The sequence below is a fragment of the Podarcis raffonei genome, chromosome 15, assembly GCF_027172205.1.
Source record: "Podarcis raffonei isolate rPodRaf1 chromosome 15, rPodRaf1.pri, whole genome shotgun sequence".
Taxonomy (NCBI): domain Eukaryota; kingdom Metazoa; phylum Chordata; class Lepidosauria; order Squamata; family Lacertidae; genus Podarcis; species Podarcis raffonei.
Genome location: NC_070616.1, coordinates 19,271,255 through 19,291,146, shown reverse-complemented (window position 1 = coordinate 19,291,146; position 19,892 = coordinate 19,271,255). Strand labels below are relative to the sequence as shown.

The following is a 19,892-nucleotide window of genomic DNA, read 5'->3' as shown; positions in this document are numbered from 1 at the left end:
CAGGAGTCAAGAAAGCAGGGAAACAACTTTGGGCTTGCTAGTTCAATAAGATATGTCATGTCACCTGCAGCGTGATTCTCATTTTTGTGGGACCATTTCATGAGACACCAACACACACACACACACACACACACACATACTGTTGAATTATTAAAGTAACACTAACCCAAGTTGATGGTCATATCCATTTATGTTCAGCCCAGAGTGATCCAGAGATGTTTGGTTCCCCGCATTCCGGCCACATTGCATCAACATATCCTTTTCAATGCATTCTTTATCTACCATCAAGTTAATGGACACTGGGCAAAAAGACCCAACTAGGAACTCTTACTGAGACCTGCACACAGCAGGAGCAGCTAATTCTCTTGTGGTCTCCTACCCCACCACCCTGCTAAACTGGCATTGCACCCTGCCCTTGAAGATCTGTCCTATATCAGAGTTTAAGTTCAACATTTTATTGATGATTTGTTTTGCTGCATTAGCTATATATGCACATCTCTTCCACAACCAGCTTAATAATGAGGTATCACAATCAGTCTGAAGAGGAACATGGAACATATTCTTTTTTCTTTTTAATGTAAAGTCAGATACAACCTCCAGTTTTGACCTCCAAACAAATCAAGGACAAAGGAGGTCTCCATCTACTGAGCTATCCCCAAAACCGTCCGTCATCAAGGTGCAACTCTCCAATTCTATCCATTGAAAAGGAAAAGAGAGAACAAAACTGATGTGAGTCAATTTCTCTAGTAGACACGGGGTATGTGCATATGTGTGTGTTGGAGGGTTCTTTTTAAAAAGATGTACTATTCACTGAAACGTCGTTTATTTTTATTTTTCTCTGTGTCCTTGTTGTGTTCCTATCCAAAGCTGTGTAGCACAGGGAAAATAAAGGTTGTGTGTTGGTTTTAATTACCACTGTTTTCCCCATTTATAGAAATCCATATATGGAAAGAGACACTGCAGAATTGTTATGTGTTTTTTTTTCATTCTTTCTTTTCTTTTTTCTTTTCTTTTTTTTTATATAAATGTCTTCAACATGTAAATAACCCACGGAAAGGCCGAAAAAGGAAAGAAAAAGAAAAAGAAAGAAAAACAAAAGAAAAAGCAGGAATTAATTACACAGTTACCAATAAAACTCTATCCTTGTGTCTGAAAAGACCAATACACAGCTAACTTCATATACAGCATGCAGTAATGTCGGCAGAAGGACCTGGCTGAGAAATAATGTGCTAGGATGCTAACAAAATAATAATTATTATAATATTTATATATATATGTATGTATATTTATATATACTATATATATATATATATATATATATATATATATAGCTCATAAAAAGAATAAGCATATCCATCTAACTCAAGATACAGTGAGCATCAACCTTTGTACTTCCAAACAGTATGAAGACAGTGGAAAACCTTCTTGAGTTGAACACCAGAATAATGAATGAAAACTCGATAATGCTGGTGGAGGCATTACTTGCTTGTCCCCTCTCTCTCTCTCTCTCTCTCTCTCTCTCTCTCTCTCTCTCTCTCTTGCTTCTGCTGGACGGGTCAAATTGTATCCAGACCCATCTGATAAACAGCCAGAGACATTGACATTCCACCTCCTTGTAAGCCAGTTAAGAATCCCATTAGCCAATTTGTTCTTAATAATAAACTTACTTTTCTCTCTCCCCCACCCCATTTTTCCTCTCTTTTTTTGTATTTTTGTGGTGTGTTTTTTATGAACTAACAGTTCTAGGCTCATATCAGAAAATATAATTAATAAAATTAATAATGACTCAGAATCCCTTATTATCCATGACATCCATGTAGTACAATGAATCAATGTCTTAACAATCATGTGATTTTGGGTCATCATCGTGTTTTCCCTTTTCCTTGAAGCTGCTTGTGGTGGCTGTTGCTTTATCAGAGTGGTTGTGGTCCTGTCATTGTTTCGTCATAGTTTGCACTCAAAGAAGCAAACTGACAGCGCAGTCCATGAAGAGGAGGGAAGGGGACCAGAGGTGTATGTGGGGTTGGGGGGGGAACTGTGACGTATTTTGTGCACAGGGTAGTCGACACCATAATCCTCCAGAGTTGGGCAGATTTCAGAGAAAAGAAAAAACTGAGTCAGCTGCCTTGCTAGTGTGGGGATGGGCAGATGGGGATCAATGGTCACTCAGCCAAATGCACTGGTTGGTCCCCAACAGCTGCATTCCTTGTCCATGGTGAGGGAGGGAGTGGATGAGAAAAATAAAACCCAAAAGAAAGAAAACGAAACACTCAGTTGTGTTGAAACATCAGCAGAACAATTTGGACTCTTCTTTTTTCAGATTCCCTTTCTCTCTCCCCAATATTTCCTCATAATATACTCTTACTATTATGATTATTTTAAAAAAATTGTAATATTCTTCTCTTCATCTTCTTTATCTTCTTCTTCTCCGTCGTCATCTTATCGCCATGGTTGACAGGGTCAAAACTTGGGCAGCAGTTGCAACAGAAGGAAGGGGAGCAGCCAGATGCAGCCAACTCTTCTTGATCCGCCACTGTTCCCATCATGCACTGCTCCAGGGCCTGTGGAAAGACAGAAGGCACCATGTCAGTGAATGGAATAATAAGCAATGGAATGAAGAAGCAAACAGGCCAGAGGCTATTATCAGCTATGGCGAAACTATGGTTATTGCCACGGCTGGTTCCAAACTAACCCCTGTCTACCCTAGTCAAATTTATTTATTTATTATGTAGGAGCACAACAAGAAAACAAGGACAAAAGCTTGGTGGGGATGTGGGAGAGTGCCATCTCAGTGGCTGTTCACAGACTTTGGAACTCCCTTCCTAGAGAAGCTGGCTCCCTCCTTGTTGTCTTTTCATTCACAGGTGAAGACTGTTTTATTTTGACAGGTTTCTGGGAACTAATTGTCTTTTTTTTTTTTTAAGGAAAGGACTTTAATAGTGCTGTTCTGTTTTTATTTTCTGTATTTTAATAGATTTATTTTTTATGTTGCTTTTATTTACTTAGAGTTGTATTACTTTCTAACAGTTATATTTTAAATGTTTTTAGCTTTCTGTGTTTTACCTATTTCATTTTAATCTGCGTAAGCTGCTTTGAGTTCCAGTCTGGAGAAAAGGCAAGATGGTGATATCATCATCATCATCATCATCATCATCAACAGCAGCAAACAGGGACCCAAAGCAATGGCATTTTCCAGAGACTGTCCCCTTTCTTCATCAGTAACCATGGCTGATCAGCCAGTCTTCACAACACCCATGTAATAACACCTGAACCAAAGCTTATTAATTATAAGATTTCTTACCCACCTTTCACCATAAGGTCCCAGAGAGGGTTACAAGTGGATATGCAATTATTTAAAGAATACACACACACACACAATGAAAATACCGTACCGAAAACCATTCCAGAGTGAACCGAACACCACAAATTCAGCAAAGGAGATGCATCCCCCAAAATGAAACTCCTTAGTTGTCAAAAGCCAAAGGAAATAGGAGCACAACAAGAAGACAAGGACAAAAGCTTGGTGGGGATGTGGGAGAGTGCCAGCCACATCACTGCTTTTCCTGTGCCTAGAACAGAGGGGTCTGTGGTTTACTGCCTGTCCTGTCTTTTCTAGGCACAGGGCTGAGCGGTTTTGCCTTTGCCCTGCTGCTTTCTCCCAGAAAACCTGTCATTTAGCGCCAAATCAGAACAAACAGCAATCCATAGAAAACCCAATTGTCTTTCGTTCTGACTCAGCGTGAAACTGTGGGTTTTCCTGGGGGAAAGTGGAAGGGCAAATGGAAATGTAGACGAGCCCATGGTGAAAGCTGCACAGTGAAGGTGACTGACACACCTTGTTGGGGAGTTCCACAATTTAGAGGCTGCTCCATGGAATCTTTCTACCGGCCTGCTATTCTTTGTGGTGGAGCTGCCAAGAGATTTCCCCTTAGCAGATCTTAACACACGAAAAAAGCAGAAGAGATGGGGATGGCCTTTCATATATTTGAGTTCTAAGTTATTTAGAGTTTCAACACTAATGCGAGTAATGCAGGTTGAGGTTCAGTCCTGCTTGCTCTGAAGTCCCCATATTATTAGACCTGCCATAGCACAAGTAACATATTCTGTATACTATCAGTCCTTTACTTTTCATTGTGAAAAATCAGAGTGCTCCAGCTTACAAATAAGCAGTTAGAAACCCTTAAGGAACATATGAAGGAAGCTAGCTTATACTGAGCCAGGCAATCGATTCATTTGGCTCAGTATCATTGACACATTGACTGGCAGCAGATGTCCAAGATTTCAGGTGGGAGGTCACCCAGCCCTATCTGGAGAAGCCATATATCAAACATGGGACCTTTTGCATGCATAGCATGTGCTGAAGCATCACTGAGGTACAACCCGCCAAGGAATAAGATCAAATTTTCATGGCATAGTGAATCCTTGGAGCATCATACACTGGAAAACTAATGGCCAAACCACACAAAAATAATACTATGGGTGGAGAGACCCAGGATGAAAAGAAAGTCTGCCCAATCATCCCACTGTTACTCTCTTGTAAGCGCATCTGCCAACACGTTGCTCAGTTCTGTTGAGTCAAATGCTTCTTCCCTTGTCAGTCTTGCAAAGATTACTTCAATCTCTTTTATGTACTATGAGACATTTTAAATCCCGTCACAACATGCTATGTAAGGTGAAACTGAACGCTCAGAGGTCCGGAGCCTCTTGATATGTGCTTCCAAACATGTGATTCATATGATTGAATTCATTCGTATTCATTCAAAGAACCGTCTGCTCCAACATAATCCTGTTCATCTGCTGAGCATCTCCAGGGAGTCCCTGTTCTAAATCCCATCACTGTCTGATGTGTCTCTGGTGACAGCACTTGGTATATCTGGTCCCTTCCTTTTACAGATAGGTAGCCGTGTTGGTCTGCCATAGTCAAAACAAAACAAAATTTTTCTTCCAGTAGCACCTTAAAGACCAACTAAGTTAGTTCTTGGTATGAGCTTTCGTGTGCATCTGAAGAAGTGTGCATGCACACGAAAGCTCATACCAAGAACTAACTTAGTTGGTCTTTAAGGTGCTACTGGAAGAAATTTTTTTTTTTTGTTTTGGTCCCTTCCTTGTTAACCTTTCAATCTCTTGTGAAGACCACCTTCTTTAAATGTGCCCCAATGTGCCTTTGGTACTGGTCAGATGTCCGCCACACACGGTGTGGTTTTTACATGACTGCCTCCTGTTTCCATTTCTTCATTGCTCTGCTTTTCGGCAAATGACCTTTAAGTAGCCACCGCAGAGCAGCAGATTTCAAAGGGAGACTGTGCCATGAAACCTGCTGACTATATCAAGACTTTTGGATTGAAGCAAGACAAAGGATTTCGAGCACATTGTATGCAATAATTGGCTTACCCATGCCAGGATGCCTGTGTCTTCAAAAATGGTTTTATGAGCTGCCACTGTTAAACACTAAATTATCACTTTCTGTTTTTTTCCTGCATTTGAGTTCCCTTTACCCTTTTTTGTAACAACATCCTCCCAACCATGTATATATGTACTTTCAGATCAGGGTAACACTTCATGCATCTGATGAAGGAGACCACAGTCCACAAATGCTTATGCCCTAAGATGCCCCAAGACACTTTGTTGCTTTTTTGCACCTGCCTTGTTTCTTGGTATAGCATAGTTTTCCTAGCATAAATCCCAACTTTGTAACTTACTATTAAATCTGTACTGATGATTAAACACCTCCACCACAAATGTTTTCTATCTCCATTAAATCAACTGGCGTTATCACACTGGAGCTGGACCAGAAGCCCTAGAAAGCCTCAGCTACCAGTTTCTTGAAAGCGAAGTTGGATCCTTTGAAATTTCATAACAAGCATTCAAGGGAGCCAAGCACAGAGCTGCATGGAAGGAGATAATGGAGCTCTTGCTGCCAAAACAGCCATCAATGACGGCAGAGTCAACAAAGGAGCCGAAGTGGCCCAGCCTGGCCTTGGCAATGGCTTCTCTCCAACATTAATTCCTTAGCGCTCATTAAGGAGGCATGTGATGTTCCAAAGTGGCCAACAAACAGGCCCAGTGGTATCCTAGGGAAAAAGCTATTAAGCATCAATTATCCGCCGAGAGCATCTGAGAACAACGAAACAAATCATCTGAGAATGATTGGCCTGGAATACCCTGCTGAGTTTTCCATCCAGGTGCCAACTTCGGAGTGTTAAGGCATGCAGAGGGATGTTATTGGTGGCTTCTCCACACTGATGAGGATCCCTTTCCCCAGGGACTTCCAAATTTCAAGGGAGAACGTCCGCAGGCAAAGTTTCAAGGCTGGCTTATAGTAGCCAGATCTAAGCTGGTGTATAACTCAAAGGAAGGCAATGTTCAGGGTGTTTTGGACTACATGGCCAACATGGCTAATTGTTAGGAATGATGGAGTTGTAGTCTAGCAATATCTGGAGCACACCACATTGTCTATACCTGGTGTAAATGTTTGTTGAAAAAAAGTTCCATTCTGAGGAACACTCTGAGCAGGGGGAGATATAGATGCCATTTGGTCAGAAACATAAAGATATCCCATTAAGTTCTTCTACCTCTCAAAAGTGCACACCCTACTTCAGAGAACAGCTGAAATACCTCCATACCTTTGGCTTTGTGAACTACAACTAAGACAATGAATCTGCAGTGGACATTTTGATCAGGATTTAGCACATGTGGAAATAACATTATTTGACTGCTCTTCAAACTCATTACTGTACATTTTAAGGCCAGTACCTGACTGTATAAAATGACTCTTCTCTTCTAGACAGCATTGCATAAAGTGATGTGAGGGGATAAGGGCATTTAGGTGCTGTAGCTGTTCAGGCCCACTCACACATGCAGCAAACCATGTTTTGATATCACTGTCAATGCATGACGAAAATGTATGTATAAACCAGGCCTGAGATTCTGAATAAAGGTAGACTGGAAAAAGCACTGTAATGCTTCTCAGATCACAAATGAGTAATATATAGAATGTGTTTTGGGGGTTTGGGAGAAAAAAGGATTAGGAGAAGTGGCAAAGCAAGGATAGCGGGTCACACAGCAATGGAAGCAAAAGCTGTGTAAAGAAGATCTGTAAATTAAGCTGAAAGAAATGAGGACTAGCCGCATTATTCTGCAATAAGGATGACTGGTGACAGGTGAAGTCTTGCTACAAAGCAGATTGTTTGAAAGCAGGTGGCAGAAAGCCTTCAGGTATTCAGCAAAAAGAGGCAGAGGGTTGGACACAAAAGCTGACAAAAGATTCAACACGGCCAATGATGGGCCGTTCGATCCATTGATGTTAGCTTAGCCATAGGGGAAGGGAGAAGAAACAGAGAAAGACGGAGAGGGATGGCTGAGGTTCAAGGCCAGAAGTTGGGGGAGCAGCAGCAGGTTTGTGGGTTGCTGTTGTTGTTTTACTGACCTTTCCAGGGTGTCTGAAGTGTGGTTGTCTCTTCTACAAAATTAAAGAAGAAGTTATCAATAAAGCAAACAAAAGGCCCTCGAGGTGTTCTACCCTGCTCTGAGACACCTTCAACCTTGCACTGCTGTGATTTCTTGCAAACTTCTGCTAAGGCTCTCTCTTTTTTTATCTCTAAGCTGGTTTTATGCTTTTCCAGTCACAGACAGTTTACAGAGGGTTAAAAGATGGCAAATAAGATGCTCCAGGCATTGCAATTTTCATCATGTTGCTCATAACCCAGGCTCATAATCACCATCTCTAGAAGATTTCTGACCTTTTAAAACTCATTGTCATCTTTGATCTTGGTGCAACTGCAAATCGTTTGTAAAGGATTAGTAAAATAGCTACACTTTTCCTCATGAAATAAAGTTATCAATATGCTACTGCTGCCTATGGAGAAATTAGATAGATAGATAGATAGATAGATAGATAGATAGATAGATAGATGATAGATAGATAGATAGATAGATGATAGATAGATAGATGATAGATAGATAGATGAATAGATGAATAGATGATAGATAGATAGATAGATAGATAGATAGATAGATAGATAGATAGATAGATAGATATAGATGATAGATAGATAGATAGATAGATAGATAGATAGATAGATAGATAGATAGATAGATGATAGATAGATAGATAGATGATAGATAGATAGATAGATAGATAGATAGATAGATAGATGATAGATAGATAGATAGATAGATAGATAGATAGATAGATAGATGATAGATAGATAGATAGATAGATATAGATAGATAAATGATAGATAGATAGCTGGGAGCAGAGGTCAAACACAGTTCCTTGACTTGTGTACCTGGGATGCTATGCAAATCTGTGTTTGCTATGCACAAACCTTGGGTTGGATGCAAATGTGACAAATACAGGGCAGAGTGGAAAGTAATGCCTATTTACATCCCCACACCTAATTAACCTGTGTGTCATTTGCTCTTGAACACTTTGAACAGCTGTATGTTAAAATACAGTGCCTATAGTATAAATTATCTTACAGATAAATGCCTTTCACATGGAGTGTTTGCTTTAACATCTGTATATTTTGATATTCACATCAAATATATTTTTTAACCAAAAAAAGTGGGTGAGATAAAAGGAAACCCCAGAAGAACAAAATCACAATGCATGAAAGAGAAGAGGAGGAAGCCTGCAGGTATGATGTTTATTAGACCGAGATTTCTGTATCTGGAGTGGGGCCTTATGTTATGATGCAGGCTTGATGATGATGACGCATAACACTTCTATAATGATTTTGAGGATTCCCACAGATCCCTTTGCTGTAACCCTTACAACAACCCTGTAAAACAGATGAATATTACTAATCTCATACTCTAAATGGTTAGAGGCAGATGGGGCTCATCAACCTGGCAAGGTGGCCCATCTAGGAGAAGGTAAACTGATCCTAAACCTCTACTGCCTTGTGGCTATACTCATTCATGAGAAAGGCATTGGGAACAAACCCTGAGGAAAAAAATTCGTACCCACTGCCTTGTGGGACATCTTTAGGTGAAGAAAAGTCTAAGGAGTGGCATCCCTAAGATTTTGTTCATTTCACGTTTGAATTTGCATCTACCTAATTCATACTTCCTAAAACAGGATGCAAACCAAAATGCAGCTATCCCTCAAAATCTGCACTTCTCTATTTTTATTTTTTAGCAATGCAGTTCTCCAACAACAACAACAAAACGTGTAAAAGAATGCATATATTGCAAGAAAGTTTAGTTGAGAATGCACTGATTCACGAACGTTAACAAACAAAATGTGTTATATTGGGGTAATTGCTTGCAAAAATATGTATATTAGGCAAAATTGAATGAAAAAGGTGTGTGTTAGGCAAAATGTGAACTGAAATGTTGATGTTTTGAAAGGGCTTTTAAAAAAATGTGAGGTGTGGGAGAGGAACACAGAGGAACCAAACCTTGCATATCAGTAGCCAGTGACACCAACAGTCATACTCTAAAGGATGGGAAAGTACAAAGTATGAGATCTGGACAAATAGATGGGTGCTGAAGATATGAATCTGGGAAGCTGGTTTGCTGTAAAGAAAACTGTTCACACTTCCACTTTTGTATTGCTTTGTGCTGATGTCACTTAGGAGAAGTAAGCAATCATGGTGGGGTGTAGGAAGCAACAAGATGCTTTGCAGGGACCATGAGCAATGGAGGAAATGCTGGCATCTGCTGCATCATACTTTCAGCTTGCTTCCATGGGACAAAATATTTCCTGACACATTGAGATGACAGAAGACCCAGCTCTGTATGCTCAGCTCTAATATCCACTGGCCTCCTCAATCTGGCAACTGAAGAAGCAACTCACGCCACAGACAACAATAAGATGGTCTAGGAACTTGCAAAGCCAGAGAGCTTAAAAGTCTGCCTCATGGCTAGAATCTGGGTAGGTGCTATATAAGTTTTGCAGCATGAAGTTTCTTTCTTTTTCTTTAAAAAGGAAAGTAGGTTTATCTTGTGGCTTTTGGCTGAAGAGAGAAACCTAAACCAATATGTAGAATAGAACACAAGTACAGACACATTCTCTGCACACTCCTGGTTAAGGATGTTCTCATTCCAAATCCAGGTTATAGAAGAATTTAGATCAGTTGTAAGGAGTAATGACTCATGGTACCCATGCTATGGGTTGACAGTGCACAGTCTGTATTATGAATTGTACACTACTGTTCAGTCTGTATGCAACACACACACAAGCAGAGCTAAATAGGTGGTGCAGAAACACCTGGTCTGGGGGTGCCTAAGGAAACATAGGAGGAGTTGCCCTGTTCAGTTCAGTGTCACATGAACCACACGAAAGAGAAGAATGTAAAAGTTAAAATGGGAGGGGGAGGCGGGGGGGCGAGGTTAAAATACTGTTCACTTAAACAAGGAAATCAATCCTTTGGCTCGTTGCCAATACCAACTTTTTTTGCTTGAAAAGATGAGATGTTGTCATCCAAGTGCCCATGAACGTACATACTCCACATGATCCAAATGATCCAGCTCATGTATCAAGGCCAAGGTGGTCTTTCAGGTAACCTAACCCTAGATCATTTATATCGCATTAATATAGCTGGGTCATTTTCCAATTAGTTACAAAACCTCTCATGCCTACAGCTTCCAACCATTTCTGCTTTGGATCCTCCAAGTGAATCCCATAATGCTCCAGAAAATTAACTCCCAGCTATCTTCTTAAAAACCATGCATAAGCAAGCAAACAAAAATGTACACACACCCCTTGCAAAGACCACCCTGTGTCCTGCTGCCCCACCCCTTAACACTCCTTTCATAGGAAAAATGCAAAATTGGCTAGAGCTGGTATATAAGCTTGTGGTACTTACATGGCAGAATGTAGGGAGGCATGAGGAGAAGACACACACAAGGAAGCCATGCAGGAAGAAGAAAAGAAAGAAAGAGAAAAAAGGGGGGAAATAGGGGGGGGGAGAAAGAAAGAACAGATGAGTTAATAAATAAGTTTTGCTTCTCGGAATGTGGCAGCTACAAACCAGTGTTGATTCCGCAAGGTGGGAGGAAATGCAGATCGATAGAGCAAACCACATTCAAGTCCTAGTATCAGTGATGAAATCTAATGGAGGTCCGTGGACCAGGGACCAAAGTTAGCTCCATTCCTGGGATCATATCTCTCCAAATGAAGATGAGGAGGTAGGTTGGGGAGCTGGCCAAGTTTGCTAGGATTCTTCCCCCGCCTGCATTCTGTTAGCTGGTTTTTTTCCATCAGACCTATTTAAACACCTGGATTTGGGGCATGCTTTCACCTCACAATCATTCCTCTTCATCTGCCAGATGGTGCAACTTGGGGCCACTTTCTGCCAGTTCCACATCTCCTTCTGCTGAAATTCATCCCCCCCCCCCCGCCACCATGCCATCAATTAATTAACGCTGCCGTTTCCTTGTTACATGTTATGCAGTGATTCCAAATGTACTGCCTTGTTTTGTTTTCGCTGCAAGAGTATCAATAAGGCAGCGGCTGATCATTTTGTCAGCCCAGTTGGCAGGCAGTGGCAAAAAGGACATGCTTTAAACACTACAGAATTATATAGAGATGAATTCCATGGCGGGGAAGCAGCTCTCTTGTGATCCTGCATAATATAGGACGGCTTTGAGCCCTGATCAAGGCTGGCTTACCCATACACTTTTAAGGGGAGATGGGGGAACAGATCCCCACAAAGAATCATAGAGTTGGGAACGACCCAAAAAAGTTATCTGGTCCCATCACCTGCAATGGATGCTTCTGCAAACCTCCACCATAACTATGGAACAGTGAAGAAGGAGAGACTGGGCCCATTCTAATTCCATACACACAGTGGTGTAGCATGGGGAGGGGCAGGGGGGTTGTGACCCCTGGTGCAAAATTCTGAGGGGTGCAATCAGGCACCCTGTTCTGCAGGGATCCCCACCCTGGCCCAGGCAGCAGAGCAGCCCAGACCCACAGTGAGTGGCTGCAGACAGAGGGAAGCTGGCAAGTGGTGACCCCAGCACAGCACGATCCAGCGCTCCTCTCTGCGGGAGTCAGGGAGATTTGGCCCCACTTGGCTCTGGGGTGGGGGTGCTCCAGCGCCCACTGCAGACACACATCTACTCTGCAAACCTATATTGGTTTCATATTAATTTTCATTTTATGGATCCTCAAAAGAATCCTGGGAAATGTAGTTTGGTGAGGGCACTCAGAATCATATGTTGCAGATCCCTGGCACCACCCATATAACTAGACCCACCTACTACAATTCCCATTAGCTCCAGTCAGTGTGGCTAATACTCAGGGATGATGGCAGTAGTAGCTTAGCAACATCTGGAGGACAAAACAAGTTGACAAACCATGACCTACTGTGACACACTGAGTCCCAGATGTTGTTGAACTACACTTCCGTCAGCCCCAGTCAGCATGCACAATGATGATAAGAGCTGGAGTCCAACAACATCTGGAAGGGTACCCTGCCATAGATTTTCTGTGAGGGATGTGCAATGCTCTATTTGTTGGACGGCTGGGAATTTTATTGTCTACCTGATTCTCCACCAGCAAAATTAAGGTCATATTATCAAGGGTGATCCAAAATTCTCCAACCATTTTAGGAGGCTCTTAAAAAAATAAATACGTCCAGAACATTTCTCATAAAATTCTTGTTTTTAAGGATGTTTGGCACCGCTCTAGTATAAGCCCTAAACTCAGAGACTTATGATGGGAATATTGAAGAGGTTATGTGCATTCTAGGTTTAAACTGATTTTAGGAAATCTTGTGATCTGCAGTTTTGTGAGTCATTTCTACAGATTATTATTCTCACGATTCGTTGGGTAGGAAAACTTGATGGTCAAAGTGGTTAGGGGATGGGGACAGGGATGGGGATGCTGTAGCCCTCCGTATGTTGAGTGGGCTACAACTCAAACCATCCTTGGCTCTCCAGATGTTGAATGGGATGGAACTTCCATCACCCCTAACTCTCCATACATTGTTGGGCTAGAACTCCCACCATCCATAACGCTTGTCAGGATTGATGAGAGTCGTAGTTCAGCAAAAACTGGTGAGCCACAGGTTCCCCATCCCTGGTATAAAGGCAATATGAATTTTGCATGCAGATACACTTTTAGTTACTTGAGTCTAATCTGTGAGGGAGGAGAAGGAGATATGGAACTGGTTACTGAAGCTCTGAATCACTGAGTCAACAGATCAAACATGACATGATGGAGACAAGGAGACCAATCAGAGCCTGCAGTCTCTTGGGTGCTCATCAGGAAGTGGTACCGTCCTCCATGCAAATCGGACAAGGGAAACAGGCAATGTATAACGAAGGGTGGCGGCGGGTGGGGAGGTTGCAAATAAGGGAGCAGAAGGTGACATACAGCAAGAACAATACTGACCTTGGAACAAGGTTGAGCTTGTGGGCTCACTTATTTCTAAACCAGGTGAGGAAACAATGGAAGAGAAAAATGAAGATAAAATAAAAATAAATATATTGTTTCATAATTACCACTCCATGACCACAGCGCCGTGTAAATAAGAAATGGGATGGAGAAGGTGTGGGTGGCAGTGGGAGGGCTGTGAAGTAAATGGGCAAAACAGAGAACAGCAGACACTTTCTGAAAGTGAATGAAAGGAAGCATGAAGAAAAGGAGATGGAAAAGATGACATAGTTTTTAATGCCAGCCTTGCAAAAGAGCCCATTTGGTCACCGGAGAGGCCGGGGATCACAGTCTGTTCCTAGGCCTACACATCACTTTGTGCAATACCTTGATTTCTTGATACTATCATCCCATATTATTGCTTGTTTTGAAGACTGCTACAGAAGAGGAGTATGTCCAGCCCATAAGACAGCTAACAGTTTATCTTCAATGGTCAGGGAAGGGAATGTTTAACCCCAGTTGTTGCTTTCCCTTTCCCACATCACCTTAGCTGTATTTGTCAGCCAACTCCATGTTGCCTGTGTCACAGGGGAAAGTGCTAGGGCAAGGGTAGGAGAGTTTTAGGGAAGAAGTGATGGTTAGTTGATACCATGTCCACAAATTCTCTCCTGCAAATCACAGCCTCTTCTCACTGCTTTACAGTTTTGGGTGGTCACTGACTGCCTTTTGTGGAGGGGAAGTTCTACTATAGAACCAAAAGGCAGATATGAAAAGCCTTAAATAAAATTAAACACCAAGGAATAATTGGGCTTCCCAGTTTCCTAGTTCACACCTCACAGCTTTCAGCTCTCTGCCTGAGGGCCCCCTTTAATATAACAAACACAATAGGCAAACCCTGTAAAATCTCAGAGGAGACTTTTCAATGGCCAAAGAAGTCAAAATGGATGAGAGATATTCTCCTCAAACCACCCTACCTCTTCTTGAAGGTTGACTCATTAGATTCTTTTCCTGAAGGATTTGTGTGAGAAAATAGTTCCTTCACATCTCCATCCATGGAAGTGGATGGTAATAATCATTTGTGTGCTTAAATAGCACATCTCAAGTATTCAAAGCACTTTGCATAACTTATCTCAATCATCTTTACAATGGCCCTCGAAAGCAGCCCAGCATTTTATGTGGGTGTTGAGGCTGAGAGATTGGGGAATTAGGCAAAACCTGAATTAGGGCCTGCTCTGCACACAGCCTTCTCTCTTAGCTGCCAGCCTACACACCTCCTCTCACAACCACATTAGCTCTGCTGAGCTTATTCTTTTCTCCTTCAAATGTGGCACATCAGGTTGTTTATGGAGGAATGCATTGCCCTCCCTCTTCATCATTTAGGAGCACAACTGCTCTATCAATTAAGATTAATGAGGGAATCAAGATTCTGCACTTTTCGGTCAAAACTGCAGGTCACCTGTGATGGCATGACACCTCAGGGACCTTGTCATGCCTCTTCCCTATTGATTTTAGCGCAGCATACCCCCATATTCAAAACATGGAGTCTGCGGTTGCCCCTAACAACGGTTGGGCCTAGAATTCTGGCTCTCAACAGGAGACCTCTTATGAAATTAGCTTCCCACTAGATTAAGGCACTATGCGGAACCAAAGTGAAGTCCTGCAGAGTTTACAATGTAGTCACACAAAAGGTGTTGTGGGAGGGTGGTGCGGAGGGGAAGAAAGTGATTTGCTAAACTAAGATTAGTACAGGATGGTACAGTGGGACCCTGCTGTAGTTTAATTATCTGACGATCCCTCTGTGAACAGCAGACTGATTCTCTGCCCCTGCACTGAGCTGCTTTAAGGCTCTCCGCGGTTCGCGAGATGGTGGTTGTTCCTTTATTGCATCTTAGTGGTGGGGAAATTAAAACACCTGCCTCACCTAAGAAAGAATAACCACTCTACATCTTGGATTTGTTCAGGGAAGAAATGTTCAACAAAGGGAAGAACAGTTGCTGCTTTTGGCATGATTGTCTGAGAGTTAGTTTTTGCCAACTAGGGAGTCCAGCCTGACCAAGGCTGTGCACACACCATACATTTCAATCATATTTCAAGCACATGGCTTCCCCCAAATAATCCTGAGAACTGTAGCTGATGCCAACATAGCCGAAATTCCCATCCTCCTTAACAAACTACAGATTCCAGGATTCCCTTGAGGATGTTGTGCATTTTAAACATGCTTTAAATCATAGAATCATAGACACGTAGGGTTTGAAGAGACCTCCAAGGGTCATCTAGTCCAATCCCTTGCAATGCAGGTACCACATCTAAATAATCCATGACAGATGGCCATCCAACCTCTGTTTAAAAACCTTCAATAAAGGAGAGTCCCACCTTCCAAGGTAGCCTGTTCCACTGGTGAATAGCTCCTCCTGTTCTAAGCCATACAACAAAATTCAGTGGAATAAAACACCCACCGCAATTTTGACAAGGATTTCAGTGAAGACCTGGAGCTCACTTATCAGAACCTTTCACAACCCCCATTGTACTAGGTTCCTCTAGAACTGTCCCAAGGTCTAGTGCAAGCCTGTGACAGCAGTGATGTGCACCAAAGCCTACAAAGGCTTCTGGGCCTGCTTCTACCTACACGGTACATATCTGAGGAACATATACTGAAGAGGACTAAAAGCCTTGGACACTGTTGTATTGTCTGTGGCATTGGGGAACTGTAATCCATGCAGTGCCGGTGAAAGCAATCTCACAAGATCCCTGGGCTCAGATACTTATGCTTTTGGTGTGGCTTCTGGGGAGGCCTCATATCATCTGGAACAATGTGGGATCTGAGACATGTAGAACTCCCTGCCATAAAATAGGTACTACCCATGCAAATTCACCACTGACCTCTGGTAGTCTCTAGAATTCAACTCCTAATACCACTTTAGGTCCAACTAAGAGCAAAACTACTTAATAATAATAATACCAACTGCACCATAGTAGTCACTCCTTGTGGTATTTCCACCTACCAGTTTCACCTTGGGAAACTTGGGATACATGAAATGGGCTCAAGAGTATTCACAATTTGCAACCGTGCCCTGACATAAGAAGAGCCTGTTGGATCAGGCCAATAGCCCAATCTAGTCCAGCATCCTGTGCTCATAGTGGCCAACCAGATGTTTGCAGGAAACCTTCCAACAGGACCCAAGTACAAGAACAATCAATCCACCCCATCCCCGTGGTTTCCAGCAGCTGATATTCAGAATATTGCCTTAGACCATGGAGGCAGAGCACGACTAGCTGCCATTGATAGCCTTGTCCTCCATGAACCTCATTCAAAGCTATACACGTTGGCGGCCATCACTGCCTCCTGCAGGAGTGGGTTCCAGAGTTTCATCCACCCTGAATCATCCAACATTCAGCTTCATTGGCTGTCCACAAGTTCTAGGGTTATGAGAAAGGGAGAAAAACTCTTCTCTACCTACTTGGCTGTGACATATAACTATGAAAGGCACAAACTAGCTTCATTTGACATTGAGTGTACATTTGGTAGCAGATTATTTTTTTTTTTTGCAAGGCTGTATGACAGAACGTTGTGATGCATGTGATGGGAGAGATGTCATCAGGAATTAATCAATCAGCAGTATAAAACATTTTAGGCCCTGGTGTGGACACAAACTCTTGCTTGGAAGGCTGCATGGGATCAGCCTCTTGAAGAGACTGCTTCTTCTTTTACACCCCCTCAAAATGCTTACCTCCCACCACATGAATCCCCCTTGTGTTTCTAGTTTCTTCATTGTATGACAGCAGCAATGACATTTATTCTGAGTGACAGGGATGGAAGGATCTGTCAAATTTTGTTCCCTTGGTTTCTCGTTTTGCCAGTCCACATTTTGCAGCAAGTCCCATTGTGTTTTTCTCCTAATAAACACATATCCTTAAGCAGTTTTGACTAATGCACACATTTTAGCACATGCTACCCTGAAATATGCATTTTTCCCCAAAACATTGTTTGCCTGGCGAACTGCAAAGCAAAATTCGGGTAGGCTCATATTTTGCAGGATTGCCGTGTTTCTTTTTGCATATTATTTTGGAAAGTGTCTACCGGATAGATTTGACTTGAGTGGAAACCTGCATTGAATTGCTCCTCCATCCCTACTCAGTGACTTCCAGGCCTCCTACGAATGACTCCCCAAATCCAGACCCTGGGCATTGTTTTTAAAAAGAGTTATTTATTTATTTAATCTATTTCACAAGGCTTATATGCCACGTAATCATCAAAAAACATTCAAGAAGTTTCCACAAAACAACATAAATTAGTCATTAATAAAACTGATGAAATCAATGCTGAAAATAAGTGTTGACCTTCAATTCCTCTAAATTTAAGTAAAAGCAGCAGGTTTTTTAAAATGACATAATAAACTAAAATGACATGTTAAAATGGCATGTCTGACTTTGCTTTCCTAAACATTTTTTAAAAGCAAACACTGAAAACAGTATTCTCAGACACCTGCTTAATATTAATAGGCAACAGTTCTAGAGTGTATCTGCTAGCTAGTGTATGGGGTAGTACATGTGCTATCCCATTTGTTGCAGTTTCTAACATGCCATTTTATTTATTATTATTCAAATGGGGGTGGGTTGTGCTTGTTTTTCAAGCCCTCTTGCCTATCCCAAGCCTTTGGGATGGGCTGGTGGAAATCTAACTCAATCAATCATTTAAATCACAAGTAACTAAAAGACTGGGACCCTAATTTCTCTTCCCACCTGTGACATGACCCATCCCACTTGTGACATACACAGAGATAGGCAAGCTGAAGCCCATGTAGGCAGGGATTCAGGTTTCTACAATTCTGCAACATCAGACTGCCACTTCAGATTTCAACAGGGCAAGAAAATGCTAATTCACTTGGGAAAGATTCTCAGCAGCATTTGAAGGCCCGCTCTTAGCTAGATTAATTTTCCAAACATGCAAATCTACAGTTCTCCAGTGTCTGAAGAGAAATGAAAGGGAAGGGCTCCTTAACCATATTTCTGCTGAAATACAAAGCGGTGTATAAATTAGCTAAGCAAATAAAAATCCCACTTGAGGCATTTTCTCACTAAAAGTGACCTTTCCCCAGTTGCTTTTCCACACAGAGAGAAAAGATGTGGGTAGCAGCAATGCTGTGCAGAGAGAGAGAGAGAGAGAGAGAGAGAGAGAGAGAGAAGGGTCAAGCAACTCCTTCCCCACTACCATCTTTCCACTGAAACTCACAGCCTCCCACAGCTGCTTTTCATTTGAAACAAAGCAAAATAACACGGGTTTTTCAGGAGATGGCTACATGACCTACAGTACATCCTCTTGTTTGGCTATGAAGAATAATTATATGTGGTCTGAAACACTGATGTTACCCCTGCCTGACATTTGGAGGGATTCCAGTGTGGACACCTAGAGATTCAGACAAAGGAATAAATTGAGATATTTAGCTTCTAATTCCAATCCAGTGGCCACTTTGACTTCCTCTGGGACTCAAGCAGTCCTAGGCTCCTATTTAATAGACTGAAGTAATATGGCACACAACACACAGGGGCAAAGGTTGCATAATGATGATCACCAGGCCAGGAGATGCCAGCCTCTCTTTTACCAACGGTAGGAGAATGCAAGAGCCCCAATTCTAGTGGATGAACTATGCATTTCTGTTGTGTCCAGAGGCCTGGGATTCTTTGAAATAAGAACCTGGACTCATGCTGTGCTTAGAAGATGAGCAGGTTTCGTTTTCAGTTTCTTGCTGACCCACAGATTAGCATTCTTCCTTCCATAATTCCCCTTCTGGTTACTATGGAAGTAATGGCAATGTATTTATGGGTAAATCTTCAGGAAACCTACTGCTCTGTATTGGCCCTCCTGGCTTGCCATACAAGGGACTTCCTGAGTCTTCTCTCAGGGACTGGGCTTTTGGGGCCACATCTGCACCACACATTTAAAGCAGTACTCAACCAGTTTAAGCAGTTGCTACTTCCTCCAATTATCAAGGGAACTGTAGCTTGTGAAGGGGACAAAGAGCAGTTAGGAGACTCCTATTCCCATTACAGCTACAATTTCCAGAGTCGCTTGGGAAGAGCAATTGATAGTTAAATCACCCTAAGCATTGCAGCTCTGTTAGGGGAAGGGGTGTGTGTGTGTCTCCTAACAACTCTCATCACCCTTAACAAATGACAGCTCCTAGGATCCTTTGGGGGAAGCCATGACAGTTTAAAGCTGTGTCATAGTGCTTAAAATGGGTGGCGAGGATGTGATCTTAGCTCCTGTTCTGCATCAAAAGCAGTGGCTTCCTCCTCCACAGACCATATTAATGTTGGTTTCATTGATGTACCCTCTGTGTGGCTTCCTCTTCATGGTGCTTTTCACCAACCTGTCTTGGGCTGGGTCACTCCATGCCCCATGGGACAGCGCTTAAGCCATGGATAGGCAAACTAAGGCCCAGGGGCCAGATCCAGCTCAATCGCCGTCTAAATTTGGTCCACGGACGATCTGGGAATCAGTGTGTTTTCACATGAGTAGAATGTGGCTTTTATTTAAAATGCACCTCTGGATTATTTGTGGGGC

The 19,892-nt window shown here is 42.2% G+C and overlaps 1 protein-coding gene across 9 annotated transcripts in view; it reads right to left on the bottom strand.

Moving 5' to 3' along the window:
• Nucleotides 1–439: 439 nt before the first annotated feature.
• NTM (neurotrimin) overlaps nt 440–19,892 on the bottom strand; it is an 813,345-nt gene continuing 793,892 nt past the window's right edge. For 2 of the 9 annotated variants that reach the window (XM_053367507.1, XM_053367515.1), the window contains exons 8-10: nt 13,349–13,384; nt 7,427–7,459; nt 440–2,561 (exon numbers count right to left, since the gene is read on the bottom strand). In XM_053367507.1, coding sequence (XP_053223482.1) covers nt 2,461–2,561; nt 7,427–7,459; nt 13,349–13,384 — 170 coding nt within the window. In that variant the 3' untranslated portion in view covers nt 440–2,460. The remainder of the gene's footprint in view (nt 2,562–7,426; nt 7,460–13,348; nt 13,385–19,892) is intronic. The other 7 variants (XM_053367508.1, XM_053367509.1, XM_053367512.1 and 4 more) reach the window with 7 other exon arrangements.